Here is a 16171-nt window from a genome sequence, read left to right as displayed (position 1 = left end):
AATAATTGATAGAGCCAGTGTAAAAGTGTGTAGTTTAGTACTTCCTAAGTGAATGCTTTTTTATGAAATAATGCCTTATATTCTTCATGCTGTCGTATTCATAGCTCCATGCAAATACTGATCACAGTAGTATTTAAAGTTCATTAGAAGTTCCTGCAGTTCATGTAATCATAATGTTGAAACGTTTCTAATGAAACTTGTCTAAATACAGATGCATGATGGAGCAGCATTTGATACTAATAAGTAATTTCTCACTGGTAATAATTAGTTATGAGAGCTATTCTTCACAGATCTAATGGATTCCAATTTAAAAAGTGCAGTTTTTCACCCACAACTAGTGCTCAAAATTTTATAATTCATATGCCAACTGAAAATAACATTTTCTTATTGTTCCTAATTATCAGCTAAGATGAATATTTTTTTTTTATCCATGACATTCAACACCCATGTTTCTATTTTCTTGAAGAATCAATAATGTCAGCATGTGAATAAAGTCATGTGACTGAGTGCTGTAAAGGTTCATTTATTTAATTGATTTTAAGCTGTTGTGTCAATGTGTAACTCTATAGTGCATTGGTGAAGAGCAGCCCTTGATGGTATTCATTTGTATGTATGTTAATACTATTGTGTGTTATGCTTGTGATCTATTCAGAGATATGATCCAGACCCAGCTGCAAAAGCAGCTGCTGCAACTGTTTTAGCATCTAAGGTGGGTGCAGATTCTGATTTGAGAGTGTATCTGGAAGATGAACTCAATTGCCGTGTTCCAATAGAGAAGAGCAATGATGTTGAACTTATGCAGTCCTCTGGACTTGGAAATGGGAGGCAAGTTCAACCTAGATGCACTAGTCCAAGGGCATGCAGGCACACCAAATCCTGGTGATGAACCTGTTGTTGTTGAACACCACCAACCTCAAAGTTCAAACACACAAGATGGTGGATGGATTGCAAGAATTGCAGCTTTGCTTGTGGGTGAGGATCCAGCACAGTCTGATGCCCTTTTGCATTAGATCATGTTGATGTGTATTTTTATCTATTATTATTTTCTTTGAGGTCTATCTCGGAAGGAGGATTTCCCATTTATCACACTGTCATGCCCTAAACAAACCTAAGCAAGTGGATGAGCCTATCTCTGGTGGTCTTACTTCTCCAAACTCGGGACTCTCAAAAAACAGACAATAGTGTCAGTGATGCATTTAAGAATATTAGGGTTTCTGCAGCCGAGAGTGTAATCACAGGCTGTAGTCCTGGAAGTGCTTCTAGCTCTGAGATTGGGGAAGTAACAGAAAGGGCAAATATGGATGAGAAAGTTGATTAAAACAACGGCTCTTTTTATGATCTAGCTGTTGGGATCACATGTCTCCACACAAACTGGCCGTTGGTTTTCTTGGTTTGCTTTGTCAAAGGAAAACTGCTCAAATGCTTTCATACTGCTCGTGATCTGTGCACGGCACTCTTTACATGGTTATTCATTGATTCCAATATGAGAGTGGATACTTTGATGGTCTTTGCAGCACTCTTTACATGGTTATTCATTCCACCAAGCGTGATACTCTTATTTATTTTAAAACAAGAATAACAGAAAATAAGATTGTTGGAAACAGAAAATCATAAGTATAAAATAAAATTTATTTATTTACAAATAATTATTTATATTATTTATTTTATTATAATAAAAATGTAACCATTAATAATAAGTACTTTAAATATAAATAAGTAAGTTAAAATACATGCACGTGTGCAACTATTATTTATTTAAATGTTTTTTAATATTTTTTAATAACATAAATAAAAATTTAATATAATTGAAGATAAAGAATTTCATATAATAATAAAATATCATTTATTTAATTTTATTCTTTTTATGCTAAACTAAATGAAAATATTTTAAATATTAAAAGATTAGTTAAATATATAAAAATATAAATAATGCATGTACTGTTTTTTTATTTTCTTTTATACATAAAGAATGATAAACTCTTATAGAAATATTATAAGAAAAGATGAATTCTTATTTTTTTTATTTTCTTTATCCTGTGCAAAATAGTGCATTTATTATTGGAATAAGGATGTGTATTCCTACAATAATTATTGTAAAATCATTGTTAAAAATATAAAAACAAAACAAAGTTAAGTAAAATTCTTTGAATATTTTACTCTCATGGGTAAGAGACATAAATTCACTTTAAATTATCATATTAACTAAACTCTTCTATAATTAAAAAAATATTAGGTGAAAGTTACAAATATATATATATATATATCAACTAAAATAATAAACTTTATTTAATGTTATTAGAATGTCAAATAATTGTTTGTAATGTTTTAAACCTCCCTAAAATAACATTTCTAAAATCCATTATGATTTGTAAATATGTAAAAAACAGAAAATAACCATTCAGTAAGAAATATGTAGAATTTTAAATAAGATAAGATATTTGATTGCATGCTAAACAAAATGAGATAGAATTCAATTAATTATTTATTCCATCCACAACATAAATTAAATTATGAAATTAATTGCAATAAATTAGAAAAAACATACTATATCATTTAATATTATAATTATTCATTTATTCTATCAAATTCCCATATTTTTTTAATAATATATTAATTAATTTGTTCATAATTACTATTTTTCTCGTATAAAAAAAATCACATGAGTAAATATACACCTTAATTATCTTAATCAGAATTGATTATGTATTCAGACCTAATCGATCATCTCCACCATGTTTGCCATTACACTTATCTTAATTACTTTTATAAATGAAATTGTGCAGAGTCAACCCTTGTCAAATTCATTCTCAGCTCTTTTATTTCAGAGTTGTTTGAGGTTTATAGATGTAAAACTATCATAATCCTTGAAAAAATAATTTTAAGTGAGTTTCCATTAGAAATCCGATATCAAAATTTTTGTTATTGTAATTATTATAATAAAATTTATTTTGTAAAAAGAAAATGTACTTCAATTTGATTAAAATCCTACTTTTTTTAAATGATTTTAATTTTATAATAATACTTATTTTTTTTATTAATATAATAAAACTAAATCTCGACATATTTATAAAGCATTTAATTACTAAGATATACCTAGTATAGTAAGATTTCGCTTGTCTTCTTTCACTTTTTTTTTAAAGAAAATTTTAAATTTATTATTTATAAGTGTAGTTCTATCTTGGTAAGTATGCATATTGACCTAATCTAGTTTCATCCTTTTAATATTTAATTAACTTTTAATGATTTCCAATGATAATAATTATAATAATAAAATAGTGATAATGTAAAAGGGATAAAAAAGTGATTATGTAGGGGTAACCTCAGGCACAGGAGCTGAGCCCTCTGACTCAAACTTGACCCATCCGTTTTCCCCCTTCTTAGTTCTGACATGACATTTACATCCAAACCCACCCAACCTCTGTCCCCTTTCAATCCCTTCTCTCTCTCCTTTCTCTCACTCTCACCCTTTCCGCTTCTGCTTCCTCAAAGGTACTTCTGTAATTTTCTCCATTCACATTCAGTAATTCTCTACAAATAAAAAATACTTAAATCAAATTAAATAATTCTTCTTAATCCTCTCTTTTTATTCTCTTTCTCCACAATCTCAAGTGTATTTTGATCTTGCAGTTCATATAGCAGCTTCCTTCCTCTCCTCTCCACAATCTCTTTCATCTCTCTCTCTCAGGTATCCATCCTTTCTCCCTTCTTATCATCCTTCTACCAACTTCTGCTTTTTTCTGTTTTGGATTTTCGTCAATTTTCCAAACCTTCATCTTTTCCAAACACTCTCATTCCTTTCTTGAATTGGACACAAACACAAAACTCTAGGGTTCTACGCAGCTCACCCTTTTCTCCAATTCGGTTTGTGTCTTTTTCTGCGCTGCAATGATCGCCCAAACCTTGGTTTTCGATAATGTGTCTGCTTCGTGGCCATTACTTTTTTTTTAATTTTTTTTAATACCTTTTATGCTATCATGTACTTTAATAAGTTGAGAGTTATATTGCTTGCATGTATGCGCGTAAGTGATGCAAGTGATGTATGTGGCATGAACATGAATATGCATGGGATATAGCTTATTAAAATGGACATGGTTTGTTGAATTGGTATTTTTGAGTGTTTTACCCTGAGAAAGTTTTTCGGTTTTGTCAGAATAGATTGTATTTTTACTCTAGAATGAGTAGACCGACAACCCGAAGTAAAAATAAAAGACATAGACAAGGGGATGATGGCAACGGTACTGCTGAAATATGGAGGTATAACACCAACTTTCTAGTTTGTGAAATGAAAATTTATATGCTGGTAGCTCTTTATAGCTTATTGATTGTTTTGAAATGTCTTTTCTGGATAGGAAAATTCACAATAGCGGTGTGGTTGCTGAGGATGATATGAATCAGTTATATATGATCTGGAAGCCGGTTTGTTCAGGCTGTCGGGTCAACACCAAAGACAACCCTAATTGCTTCTGTGCGTTGATTCCACCTCAAAATGGAACCCGGAAATCTGGGTTATGGCAAAAGATGTCAGATTTTGTTGAAAGTCTTGGCCATGATCCAACTAAGGATCTTCGTGCAACTGCCAATTGTCCTGCAGGTCTCACAAATCTTGGCGCAACATGCTATGCCAACAGTATACTTCAGTGCTTGTACATGAATCAATCTTTTCGAGAAGGCATCTTTTCTCTAGAACGAGATGTTTTAGAACAACAGGCTGTGCTGGATCAGCTGACTCGACTTTTTGTGCAGTTGCATGTTAGCAAAATGGCTTTCATAGATTCTTCTCCATTTGTAAGAACGCTTGAATTAGATAATGGAGTTCAGCAGGATAGCCATGAATTTCTGACATTGCTCCTCTCTTTGCTCGAGGCTTGTTTAAGCCATTCCAAAGTGCCAAAGGCAAGAAGGATAGTGCAAGATCTTTTTCGGGGAAGTGTGTCTCATGTGACAACGTACGAATCATTCAATCTCTGCAACTTATTACTAGTGGACAATTATTTTTTTTTTCTTGTAAAATTATAGTTTTTGAGCCTTTTATATATTGCTATGTATGCTATAGTCTATTATTTTAATTTTTCCCCCTCTCACTCCTTACACCCATGTATTAAACTAAGAACCTAACAGCAATCACAAATGATGCTAACATGCAATATGGTTGTTTTTAGAGAATCCTTACAAAATGTATATATTAGTGTATTTTCTCTGAGAGTGTTTCTTATTTTTTCTTTGATTATCTTACATTAATATGTATGTTACTTTAATTCTGTATAACTGGTCAGAATGCTGGAGTAACTTCTGTAATTTATGTACATATTATGGTCTTCATATTAAATTATGTCTGACCAGTGACCATGTTTATGAGTTATGAATATGATTCTCACATTTCTTATAATTTAATGGCGTTTTATGCAGGTGTTCACAATGTGGAAGAGACTCTGAAGCTTCTTCCAAGATGGAAGATTTCTATGAATTGGAGTTGAATGTCAAGGGATTGAAAAGTTTAGATCAGAGTCTAGATGAATATCTCACTGTTGAAGAGCTTAATGGAGACAATCAATATTTTTGTGAGTCATGTAAAGGAAGAGTTGACGCTACTCGCAGCATCAAACTGTGTACATTGCCCAAAGTACTTAATTTTCAACTCAAACGCTACGTCTTCCTTCCTAAGGTATTGATAGACTATTTTAGTAATTTCCCGTGTTTTTTATTATTACTCTGAGCATTGTTCAACTAAGTGTGCATTTTCAATTATTTATAATTATTATTTTTTGATAGAAATAACTAATAAGCATCTGACAGAATGATAAGGAATTTACCAAAAGTTAGTAAAAAAAATCTCTGTTTGGATATCTTTATCAGCCTTGAAAGGGAAGATCATATGGTGAAATGCGATTTTATCCCTATGTATATTGCATGTACAATTTCTGTCCTTTTAAGAAACTGTGCACAAGTGTTCAGGAAATCTTTTCTCTAAAATATTTTTCCTCTTTACAAATACTAGATTAACTTAATTAAATACAAAAAAAATCTCTCTTAGATGTGTCTTGTCATTTAAACCAAACATTTTAATCTAAAAGAAGCTCTGGAAGGACCTTGATTTGTTTTCTGCTGTTCTTTGTATGCAATTTTGTTCTTGGTTATTTCTCTTAATATCTGATCCTTTTTATCTTGTACATCTCTCAGTTCTCTAATAATTTTTTTTATTAAAGAAAAGTAAAAGAGGACATATTTTGAATGGTTTAGAAGTATTACTTTTTTACTGTTTGTTTCAGTTTGCAAAACTCTTGTGATTCTTGATAGTCTCAGTGGTTTGTTATTCTAGAGTTTCTGTTATCTGAAGTGTGAATCTATATTAGTTACATTTTTTTTTCTCTCTTCTGAGAGGACCTTTCCCACATACCCCCAAAATTTTAACCATCCATTCTGACTGTCTGATAAAAAAAAGTAAAATCAATTCTAACCTCATTAATGTTATTCTTGTTCTGAAAGTCTTGCTGATATGTTTGATTGGTTGTCTTCCATGATTTTCTCCAAATTGTCAACTCTGCTCTCCTTGGCGTTCTTTCTCTTACTCATTATATGCAGCAGCCACAATGCTCTTAGATCAGAGATATAATACCACTTGAAAATTATTATTTTTTGATAGAAATAACTAATAAGCATCTGACAAAGAATGATAAGGAATTTACCAAAAGTTAGTAAAAAAAAATCTCTGTTTGGATATCTTTATCAGCCTTGAAAGGGAAGATCATATGGTGAAATGCGATTTTATCCCTATGTTTATTGCTTGTACAATTTCTGTCCTTTTAAGAAACTGTGCACAAGTGTTCAGGAAATCTTTTCTCTAAAATATTTTTCCTCTTTACAAATACTAGATTAACTTAATTAAATACAAAAAAAAATCTCTCTTAGATGTGTCTTGTCATTTAAACCAAACATTTTAATCTAAAAGAAGCTCTGAAAGGACCTTGATTTGTTTTCTGCTGTTCTTTGTATGCAATTTTGTTCTTGGTTATTTCTCTTAATATCTGATCCTTTTTATCTTGTACATCTCTCAGTTCTCTAATAATTTTTTTTATTAAAGAAAAGTAAAAGAGGACATATTTTGAATGGTTTAGAAGTATTACTTTTTTACTGTTTGTTTCAGTTTGCAAAACTCTTGTGATTCTTGATAGTCTCAGTGGTTTGTTATTCTAGAGTTTCTGTTATCTGAAGTGTGAATCTATATTAGTTACATTTTTTTTCTCTCTTCTGAGAGGACCTTTCCAACATACAACCAAAATTTTAACCATGCATTCTGACTGTCTGATAAAAAAAATAAAATCAATTCTAACCTCATTAATGTGATTCTTGTTCTGAAAGTCTTGCTGATATGTTTGATTGGTTGTCTTCCATGATTTTCTCCAAATTGTCAACTCTGCTCTCCTTGGCGTTCTTTCTCTTACTCATTATATGCAGCAGCCACAATGCTCTTAGATCAGAGATATAATACCACTTGAAAATTATTATTTTTTGATAGAAATAACTAATAAGCATCTGACAAAGAATGATAAGGAATTTACCAAAAGTTAGTAAAAAAAAATCTCTGTTTGGATATCTTTATCAGCCTTGAAAGGGAAGATCATATGGTGAAATGTGATTTTATCCCTATGTTTATTGCTTGTACAATTTCTGTCCTTTTAAGAAACTGTGCACAAGTGTTCAGGAAATCTTTTCTCTAAAATATTTTTCCTCTTTACAAATACTAGATTAACTTAATTAAATACAAAAAAAAATCTCTCTTAGATGTGTCTTGGCATTTAAACCAAACATTTTAATCTAAAAGAAGCTCTGGAAGGACCTTGATTTGTTTTCTGCTGTTCTTTGTATGCAATTTTGTACTTGGTTATATCTCTTAATATCTGATCCTTTTTATCTTGTACATCTCTCAGTTCTCTAATAATTTTTTTTATTAAAGAAAAGTAAAAGAGGACATATTTTGAATGGTTTAGAAGTATTACTTTTTTACTGTTTGTTTCAGTTTGCAAAACTCTTGTGATTCTTGATAGTCTCAGTGGTTTGTTATTCTAGAGTTTCTGTTATCTGAAGTGTGAATCTATATTAGTTACATTTTTTTTCTCTCTTCTGAGAGGACCTTTCCCACATACCCCCAAAATTTTAACCATCCATTCTGACTGTCTGATAAAAAAAAATAAAATCAATTCTAACCTCATTAATGTGATTCTTGTTCTGAAAGTCTTGCTGATATGTTTGATTGGTTGTTCCATGATTTTCTCCAAATTGTCAACTCTGCTCTCCTTGGCGTTCTTTCTCTTACTCATTATATGCAGCAGCCACAATGCTCTTAGATCAGAGATATAATACCACTTGAAAATTATTATTTTTTGATAGAAATAACTAATAAGCATCTGACAAAGAATGATAAGAAATTTATCAAAAGTTAGTAAAAAAAAATCTCTGTTTGGATATCTTTATCAGCCTTGAAAGGGAAGATCATATGGTGAAATGCGATTTTATCCCTATGTTTATTGCTTGTACAATTTCTGTCCTTTTAAGAAACTGGGCACAAGTGTTCAGGAAATCTTTTCTCTAAAATATTTTTCCTCTTTACAAATACTAGATTAACTTAATTAAATACAAAAAAAATCTCTCTTAGATGTGTCTTGTCATTTAAACCAAACATTTTAATCTAAAAGAAGCTCTGGAAGGACCTTGATTTGTTTTCTGCTGCTGTTCTTTGTATGCAATTTTGTTCTTGGTTATTTCTCTTAATATCTCATCCTTTTTGTCTTGTACATCTCTCAGTTCTCTAATAATTTTTTTTATTAAAGAAAAGTAAAAGAGGACATATTTTGAATGGTTTAGAAGTATTACTTTTTTACTGTTTGTTTCAGTTTGCAAAACTCTTGTGATATTTGATAGTCTCAATGGTTTGTTATTCTAGATTTTCTGTTATCTGAAGTGTGAATCTATATTTGTTACATTTTTTTTTCTCTCTTCTGAGAGGACCTTTCCCACATACCCCAAAAATTTTAACCATCCATTCTGACTGTTTGATAAAAAAAATAAAATCAATTAACCTCATTAATGTGATTCTTGTTCTGAAAGTCTTGCTGATATGTTTGATTGGTTGTCTTCCATGATTTTCTCCAAATTGTCAACTCTGCTCTCCTTGGCGTTCTTTCTCTTACTCATCATATGCAGCAGCCACAATGCTCTTAGATCAGAGATATAATACCACTTGATAGAACTGAGATCAAATTGTAATCTAGAAACAGTAATCAAGAAACAAAAATGTCTTTTGTTGTTACTAAAGAATTTCTCAGAGTAACAGCCCTCATAAGAATTAGTTTCAGGTATTTGGAGGAACCTGAACCCTCCTGCACAAAACTATAGGTCATTCATAGTTGCTCACAATTGCCTAGAGATCCATTTACATTCGGATGAAGCATAACACATCTTCATCTCTCAAGAAATGGAACATGATTTGTCATGTTTCTTTCTTAAAATAGTGGTTTTTTTAATGGTGTTTCCCTATATATGCTGCAATGTTTGATTTTCTTTATCATTCATTTGTGTTCTGATAGTATATTTGTGTAATATCTGTGTTGACAGACTACAACAAAGAAGAAAATTTCTTCTGCTTTCTCGTTTCCTTCTGAACTTGATATGCGACATAGAATGTCTGAGCTGTCTCAATTCGACTTGGTGTATGACTTGTCAGCTGTATTGATTCACAAGGGAACTGGTGCTAATAGTGGTCATTACATTGCTCATATTAAGGATGTAAACACTGGACAATGGTGGGAATTTGATGATGAGCATGTTACTAATTTGGGTTGTCATCCATTTGGCGAAGGGTCTTCAAATTCTACCTCTAAATCCGTCAAGACTGATGCAATTCATTCTAATTGTTCTCAAGCGACTGACAGTAATGGAAATGGTTTGAATGCCTCTCATTCACAATCTTCACCTGTGGAGACATTTTTGTCTAGTGATGCGTACATGTTGATGTACCATCTTAAACATACAAAAAATGTTGGTGAAATTGGGAGTGTAATTTGTGGTGCTAAGCATGATGAAAGAGAGGGTGTGGAAGTTGCTTTGCAAAATGGTGCTTCTCTTGCATCTCATCTTTGTAATGAGATTCAAAATTTCAATGTCTCATATGATGAAGCTTGTCAGGAGTACAATAAGAAGAAAGAGTTGGAATTGGGTCGTATTACTGGAAGGAGACAGGAGGTACGATCTGTTTTAGCTGAAGCTCCTGTTCAACCACTGGAAAAACCATTTTATTGGATTTCTAGCGAATGGCTTCGCCAGTGGGCTGACAACATTATTCCAGTGTTAGTGCTTATTCCTTTCAAACAATTATTAGAGTAAGGTTAATTGATGTATTAGTATTTTATAGGAGTCTTACTTTGCAAGGTATATGCAGTCCTCTTGACAACTCGTCTGTCCAATGCTCACATGGGAAAGTCCCAGTTTCAAAGATTACCTCAATGAAGCGAGTGTCTGCTAAAGCATGGGATACCTTGTTCTCCAAGGTAATTTTTTGTTGGTCTGCTGTTACATATTTTTTGTGAATTATTAATTATCTACATGTGGTATAGTGCTGTTAGGGTTTGTGTTTGGTGCTCAAGATATGATAGGATGATACTGGGATAAAAACAACTATGAATATGATAGAATCCAAGCATGATAAGGTTAAGTCAGTCAAATGTTTGGTGCACCTTAGATAATTAGATAACTAAATTATGTTACCTTTTTCTGTATTCAACATGGACCAAATAATGGTAAGATATGATAAAAATTATGTTCAAATGACAAAAATACTCTTCCATTAAAATTACATATAGTTTCTCATATTTTATTGTTTTTTAACTTAGTTCCTCCCTTGATGTGTTTCCTTTATTGACTTTTGAAATTCAGTATGGTGGGGGGCCAGCATTATCTCATGATAACCACTGCTTGGATTGCCTGATTCATGGGGCTATGACAGTGGTTTCAGCTGATACCTATCGCGATAGAAGAGAATCAATGAAATCACTTGCACGGGATATTTTAGATGGAAACTGCCTGGATGGAAAGTATTACATATCCAGACCATGGTATGATAACAATTTATGCCATTTATGCTGGGGATTTTTTTGGGGGGAAGTGTTCTATTTCTTGTAGTTCAGAAATAGTAAATATCTAGACTTGCTGAACTCTATCATCTGTTTTCAGTAGATCCAATTTTTTCTTCACTATGCTATACGCAACTAATAGTTCAATAGTTTGTCTATAAACATAATTTACAATCATATGATCTAATGCCGCTAACATCACCTACTGGAAAAAAGCTTGGAGGTGTTTTTTTTTTCTTCACTACACTAATAGGATGGTTTCAAAGCAATGGTTTGTATCTTGTCATGGTGAGAAACGTGCTTTTGTAGGTTGCAACAGTGGTGGAAAAGAAAAGTCCTTGATGCTCCATCTGAAGCTGATGCTGGACCAACAGCACCCATTAGTTGTCCACATGATGAACTGTTGCCTGAGAAAGCTCCTGGTGCTAAGCGGGTGCTTATTCCTGAAAGTTTTTGGTTCTTCTTATATGAAGATGCTGTTTCTGTAAAGCCTGATGATCCTTTGGGTGGCCCAAGTTTTTCTTCAGATTCCAAAGAGTGTTCCCAATGCAGTAATGAATTATCAGAAGTAGCATGCTTGGAGGACTCCTTGAGGTTTTATCATTCATTCATTGCTACTAATGTAGAGCTTCATGCAGACAAATTTTAAACTGACTTATTTCTTTATGCTGCAGATTAGTTAAACAAAAGCAACGTCAGAATCATGACAAATTATTCCAGGCTAAAAGTCTGCCACTTTCTCTAAACTGCAAGTATTTCTTGGTGCCTTCATCATGGATTTCACAATGGAGAAATTACATCAATCCAACCCTGAAGAATTCAGATAAACCTGAAACTTTAGATGGGGCAATTGATTCATTGTTATGTGAAAAGGTACTTTGTTATCTGTCATATTTTGCAACTTTCTCCACAGTATGCATTTAGTTTGCTCTAGTTACTAAATATGATTTTGACTGGTGTTTGGTTAAAATTGAAAAAAAATATTTTTGCTACTGTTGAGAGGATATTTATTGCTTAAAGTTATCCTATCCAGTATATGAAAGGGACTTTATTATCAGATATTACTCTAAACTTACGGAGTAATTGGATCTGCACACTGATAACCTTTTCATTCTTTCTAATTTAATTCTTGGGAAATTGGTATGATGAAATTTGTGTTTTTGTTTTGCATCAGCACTCACAGCTTCTTGAAAGACCTCCTGAATTGGTTTTCAGAAGGGGTGCAATAATCCAGAGGGAGTCTTCTGTAAGTTGATTAAAGTAACATTAATTTCTGTAATTTCTTCAAGCAATCTTGTATTTGTGACGAACTAAATTTTTTTGTATTTGTGACGAACTAAATTCACTCTAGTACTGTGCTTCAAATCCCTTTAAAAGTTTAAACAAGTAAATTATTTGTTCTTGTCATTCATTTTGCTTCTTTCTCGTTTTTCACATTTCAATGCAAGTAGTTTTAGTTACTTTGAAGTTCAATTTCCTGCCTCTATGTTAACTCCATCAATTTTGTGGGTTCTAGGTAGGTGGCTTAACCATTGTATCTGAGAATGATTGGAAATGCTTTTGTGAAGAATGGGGTGGTATTGAGAACAAAGGAATATTTGCAACTATTGATCACACTAATGATCCAGACAATGTTTTGACTGGATCCAGTGAAGAGATGCTGATATGTAAGGATCAGTTGGGCACAGAAGATAAAATGAATTATGATAATGGAACTGGACAAATCTTCATCAAGACTTGTCCTGAGGTAATCCAAAACTCTACCTTAGTTGAGTGGCTATATTGATGGCTCCCATGTCCAATTCTTGCACATTTTTTAGAAAATAAATCTTACATTTGTAGGTTTTCATTCTTATATTGTATTTTAGATGACTTTCAAAAGCGTATTGTTGGTTTTCTTATTTTCCCCTCTGCTAGCTCTTAGCTTCTTTCATATCATTGATATCACAGTAACTTTTTGTTTGAGAACATTTGGTTCTTTAGGTGTTGTTGAATGAATACTTCACATGTGGAAAAAAGGGACTCACAATTTGAGCATCTAACTTGACTAATAAAATGTCTTTGAATTGATAATGTTACTGATGTTTGAAAGGTGTCTATTTTGTTTGGCTGACTAATAATATACCCCCTTTGCCACATTGTCCCATATCTCAATAATCTACATTCATCATCACATTTTTGTGTTTAGTTTAGTTCATTCTTATATTCTTGTGCTAAATTATCTTTCTTTTATTATATAATATATTTTAATCCTTGCTTGAGCTATAATTTTTTCAGGTTTGTGAAAGTTGCATTGGAGAAAGAGAGAGCTGTAAACTAATGCAAAAGCTTAATTATTGCAATGAGGACATATGTGTAATTCTTGTCCGTGGTAAGGAGGTACCAAGATCAATGTTGGAGGCTTCGAAAGGGTTTGTTGAAACAGATCGGCGAGTTTCCAAGCGTTCCCGTAAGACTAAAAATGGGAGTTCAATTAGTCTAAAAGTTTCTGCTTCAACATCTTTATATCAGCTGAAAATGATGATATGGGAATCCTTTGGGGTAAGTCTAGCCTATGTTATATGCATATTGCTTTAGTTCTGTTTAAATGTTCGAAGTAAGCATATGCTGAAAATGGCTAAGGAGTTTCCATAATAGTTAAGGGTCATGTGCATATTATTATATATGTTAAATGGTTTGCTACCAAAGCATTAAACAATTCTTGGACCTTTGTTTCCACAGAATAGTATTGAGCTTTTAGTTATGAAAATAGGAATTCCTGTAAAATTTTAAAAGTAAATTATGTTTCTTATCCCTGAAAATTTAGGTAATTATGATTTTGGTTCCAATGATGTTCTTGCTTAAGAAGATAGAAAATGAAAATTTGGAAAAATGAGATGAGAGTGAAATGTTGTATGGCGCTATATACGAGTTGTATTTGTACACCATCATTCTTTTCTGTGTGTGCTAAGCAAGTGGGATATGGATTATAAATGAAGAAAAAGAGTAGTAGTGATAATTCAGTTCATCTTTTGAAAATGTTGTTGCTTCCCCTTTTGTCATGAGAGAACATTTGCTATAAAAGATAACAGCTTCATGATATATGTATATTTTTGTTCATTTTTGTTCATGAATCTTATTAATGGTAGTTGTCCTGTCAGGTTGTTAAGGAAAACCAAATACTGCATAAAGGTGATAGGATAATTGATAGTGACAATGAATGTGTTACCCTCGCCGATGTGAACATTTTTGCGGGAAATCAGATTATAGTGAGAGACTCTGAGATCCACGAAAATCGAGATATTGCTGGTAAGCTATTTGCTAGTGGCAATACGGTTCTTCATTCTATTATGTTATTGTTAGTAGACGAGTAACATGGAAAATAGCCTTTTAAAGTGGTAGTGTAAGTTGCATAATTATGTTAATCTTTTTTGCAGATGAGCTTTGCGATGATAAAATGGATCTGCAGCATACCGAGGAGGGGTTCCGTGGAACACTACTCACAGCAAATGTTTCATCCCAGGTTGTTTAAGAACTGCACTTTCAGCAGCTGATATAACATCTTTTTGTTGGTGTATATTATATATCTAAAAGAGAAGCTGGATGAAGTAGTTCGGTACCGTGCAACCATCATTTAAATCCATGTGTCTGGTTTCTGTCAAGCGCTATTTTATCCTTCAAAGCCTGGGTAAGGCAAATTTTGGAATGTATTAATGTACTATTAACTTTGCATCGTACTTCTGTGGTTATTTGGGAAAGTGGTTATTTCTGTATGAATTCAACATTGTGACAAAAATTAATATTGTTTTCAGTGTACTTTTTTATTATGAGTATAAAGTTCGTATCTAAATCCTAGTTTACCTCTTCAAAAAATTGTGGTTGACCTAGTTATTTTTTTGGGTTACCTCAGTTTTCAACATGAATTATTTATTATTTTTTACCAACTTAAAGAGAACCTCATATTGTGTATGTGCATTAACCGGTTTTACTCTTGATTAAAATGTAATATATATTAGAATCACCCAAGAAATATATGTTATGGAATCTAATGAGAAACTTGATGGATTTTTTCCATTGTATTGATAGCTGTGTTTCTTCCTGCACCCCATCATTTTTGAAAAAAAACTATTTACTTTTTTTAAAAATGATTTTTTTATTACTCTTTCTGGAATGTTTTCGAAACATACTTTTTTGGAATATATTTTATAAATTCTTTACTACTCAATAAAATGTGTTCAGAAAATAATATTTCAAAATGGTTTTTTCTTTGGATTTTGAATTTCTTATTCTGAAAACACTTTTATGTAGGGGTGTAGTAAGGGGATACATGAAGAAACACCCCACCTGTTGGGAGTTATGATCCGGATTATAATGGTGATTTATTTTCATTTCAATTAATAGTGATTAGTTTTCGTTTTATTTTCAAGTTTTTATTAATTTGTCATTTTAAAATTTGCTAGAACAAATGAAACAGCAGTTATCTCCCCATAAAGTTTATATTTGAAAAGAAATCAAACAAGTAGTTTAATCAGTTTGACATTGTCTCTGGAAGTTGTATAATCTTGATGTGGAAGTTGCAGGGTTATGGAACTATGTAGAAGTATATAATCCAACGTTTATGACTTGACGATCCTCACTCCATATATTACTATTATAAAATTTATTTATATCTTATGATAATTGTTTATTGTTTTTTTTAATGGTTTGAGTCCAACGGACCTATAAACAGGTTAGGACTCTCTTAGTAAGGAGACACCCTAAACTCTATTTTATATTTTTACTCTTAACTTTTTGTTAAGAATTTATCATCATTTTTGTGCTCCTACTCACTTAAGCATCGGACCTTCCCCTTTCATCGGAAACAACCGAAAGCTCGTTCCCTGATGAACATGTCGTCATTGTTAAGTTGCACTCCCCGAGTTATTTTCGATAGGAACATTTAGCGTCCACCTGAGATTTGGATAAAACTTTTTCCCAGGACCACCATAGCAACTAGATAGAGGCTATCCTCTGAAGAAATGAGGAAAGCATGCAAAAGGTAATTGAGAAAGTCCTCAGACAAATGCAGG

General features: G+C 32.2%; 1 protein-coding gene and 1 pseudogene across 3 annotated transcripts; both read left to right on the top strand.

Annotated features, from left to right (window-relative positions):
• The first annotated feature begins 218 nt into the window (after positions 1–218).
• LOC150025201 (uncharacterized protein At2g24330-like) lies at positions 219–1318 on the top strand (annotated as a pseudogene).
• Positions 1319–3311: 1993 nt separating this feature from the next.
• On the top strand, positions 3312–14975 carry LOC137820612 (ubiquitin carboxyl-terminal hydrolase 26). 3 transcript variants are annotated; one of them, XM_068624776.2, is made up of 15 exons: positions 3312–3489; positions 3628–3685; positions 4151–4254; positions 4350–4946; positions 5407–5662; positions 9610–10340; positions 10433–10541; positions 10927–11105; positions 11433–11717; positions 11798–11996; positions 12298–12369; positions 12640–12870; positions 13401–13664; positions 14264–14411; positions 14540–14975. In XM_068624776.2, exons 1-15 carry the CDS (start codon positions 3389–3391, stop codon positions 14632–14634), a joined length of 3429 nt encoding a protein of 1142 aa, XP_068480877.2. In that variant the 5' UTR covers positions 3312–3388; the 3' UTR covers positions 14635–14975. The 3 variants fall into 3 exon arrangements, with proteins under 3 accessions (XP_068480877.2, XP_068480878.1, XP_068480879.1); XM_068624777.2 differs by having other exon boundaries at positions 3323–3489; positions 4156–4254; XM_068624778.2 differs by lacking the exon at positions 3312–3489 and having other exon boundaries at positions 3571–3685; positions 4156–4254.
• Positions 14976–16171: the final 1196 nt, after the last annotated feature.

This window comes from Phaseolus vulgaris, chromosome 9 (assembly GCF_051622355.1).
Source record: "Phaseolus vulgaris cultivar YP4 chromosome 9, ASM5162235v1, whole genome shotgun sequence".
In the NCBI taxonomy this organism is placed as follows: domain Eukaryota; kingdom Viridiplantae; phylum Streptophyta; class Magnoliopsida; order Fabales; family Fabaceae; genus Phaseolus; species Phaseolus vulgaris.
The sequence above is the reverse complement of the archived record's forward strand: the minus strand, read 5'-3'. Positions and strand labels throughout refer to the sequence as shown.

What these genes read in the sequence shown, in the direction of transcription:
- LOC137820612 (XM_068624776.2), top strand. Translation starts at nt 3,389, where the DNA reads ATGACATTTACATCCAAACCCACCCAACCTCTGTCCCCTTTCAATCCC. An exon ending in GCTACGTCTTCCTTCCTAAG is followed by an intron (nt 5,663 to 9,609) that starts GTATTGATAGAC and finishes CTGTGTTGACAG; the next exon opens with ACTACAACAAAGAAGAAAAT. An exon ending in TCATCAAGACTTGTCCTGAG is followed by an intron (nt 12,871 to 13,400) that starts GTAATCCAAAAC and finishes TAATTTTTTCAG; the next exon opens with GTTTGTGAAAGTTGCATTGG.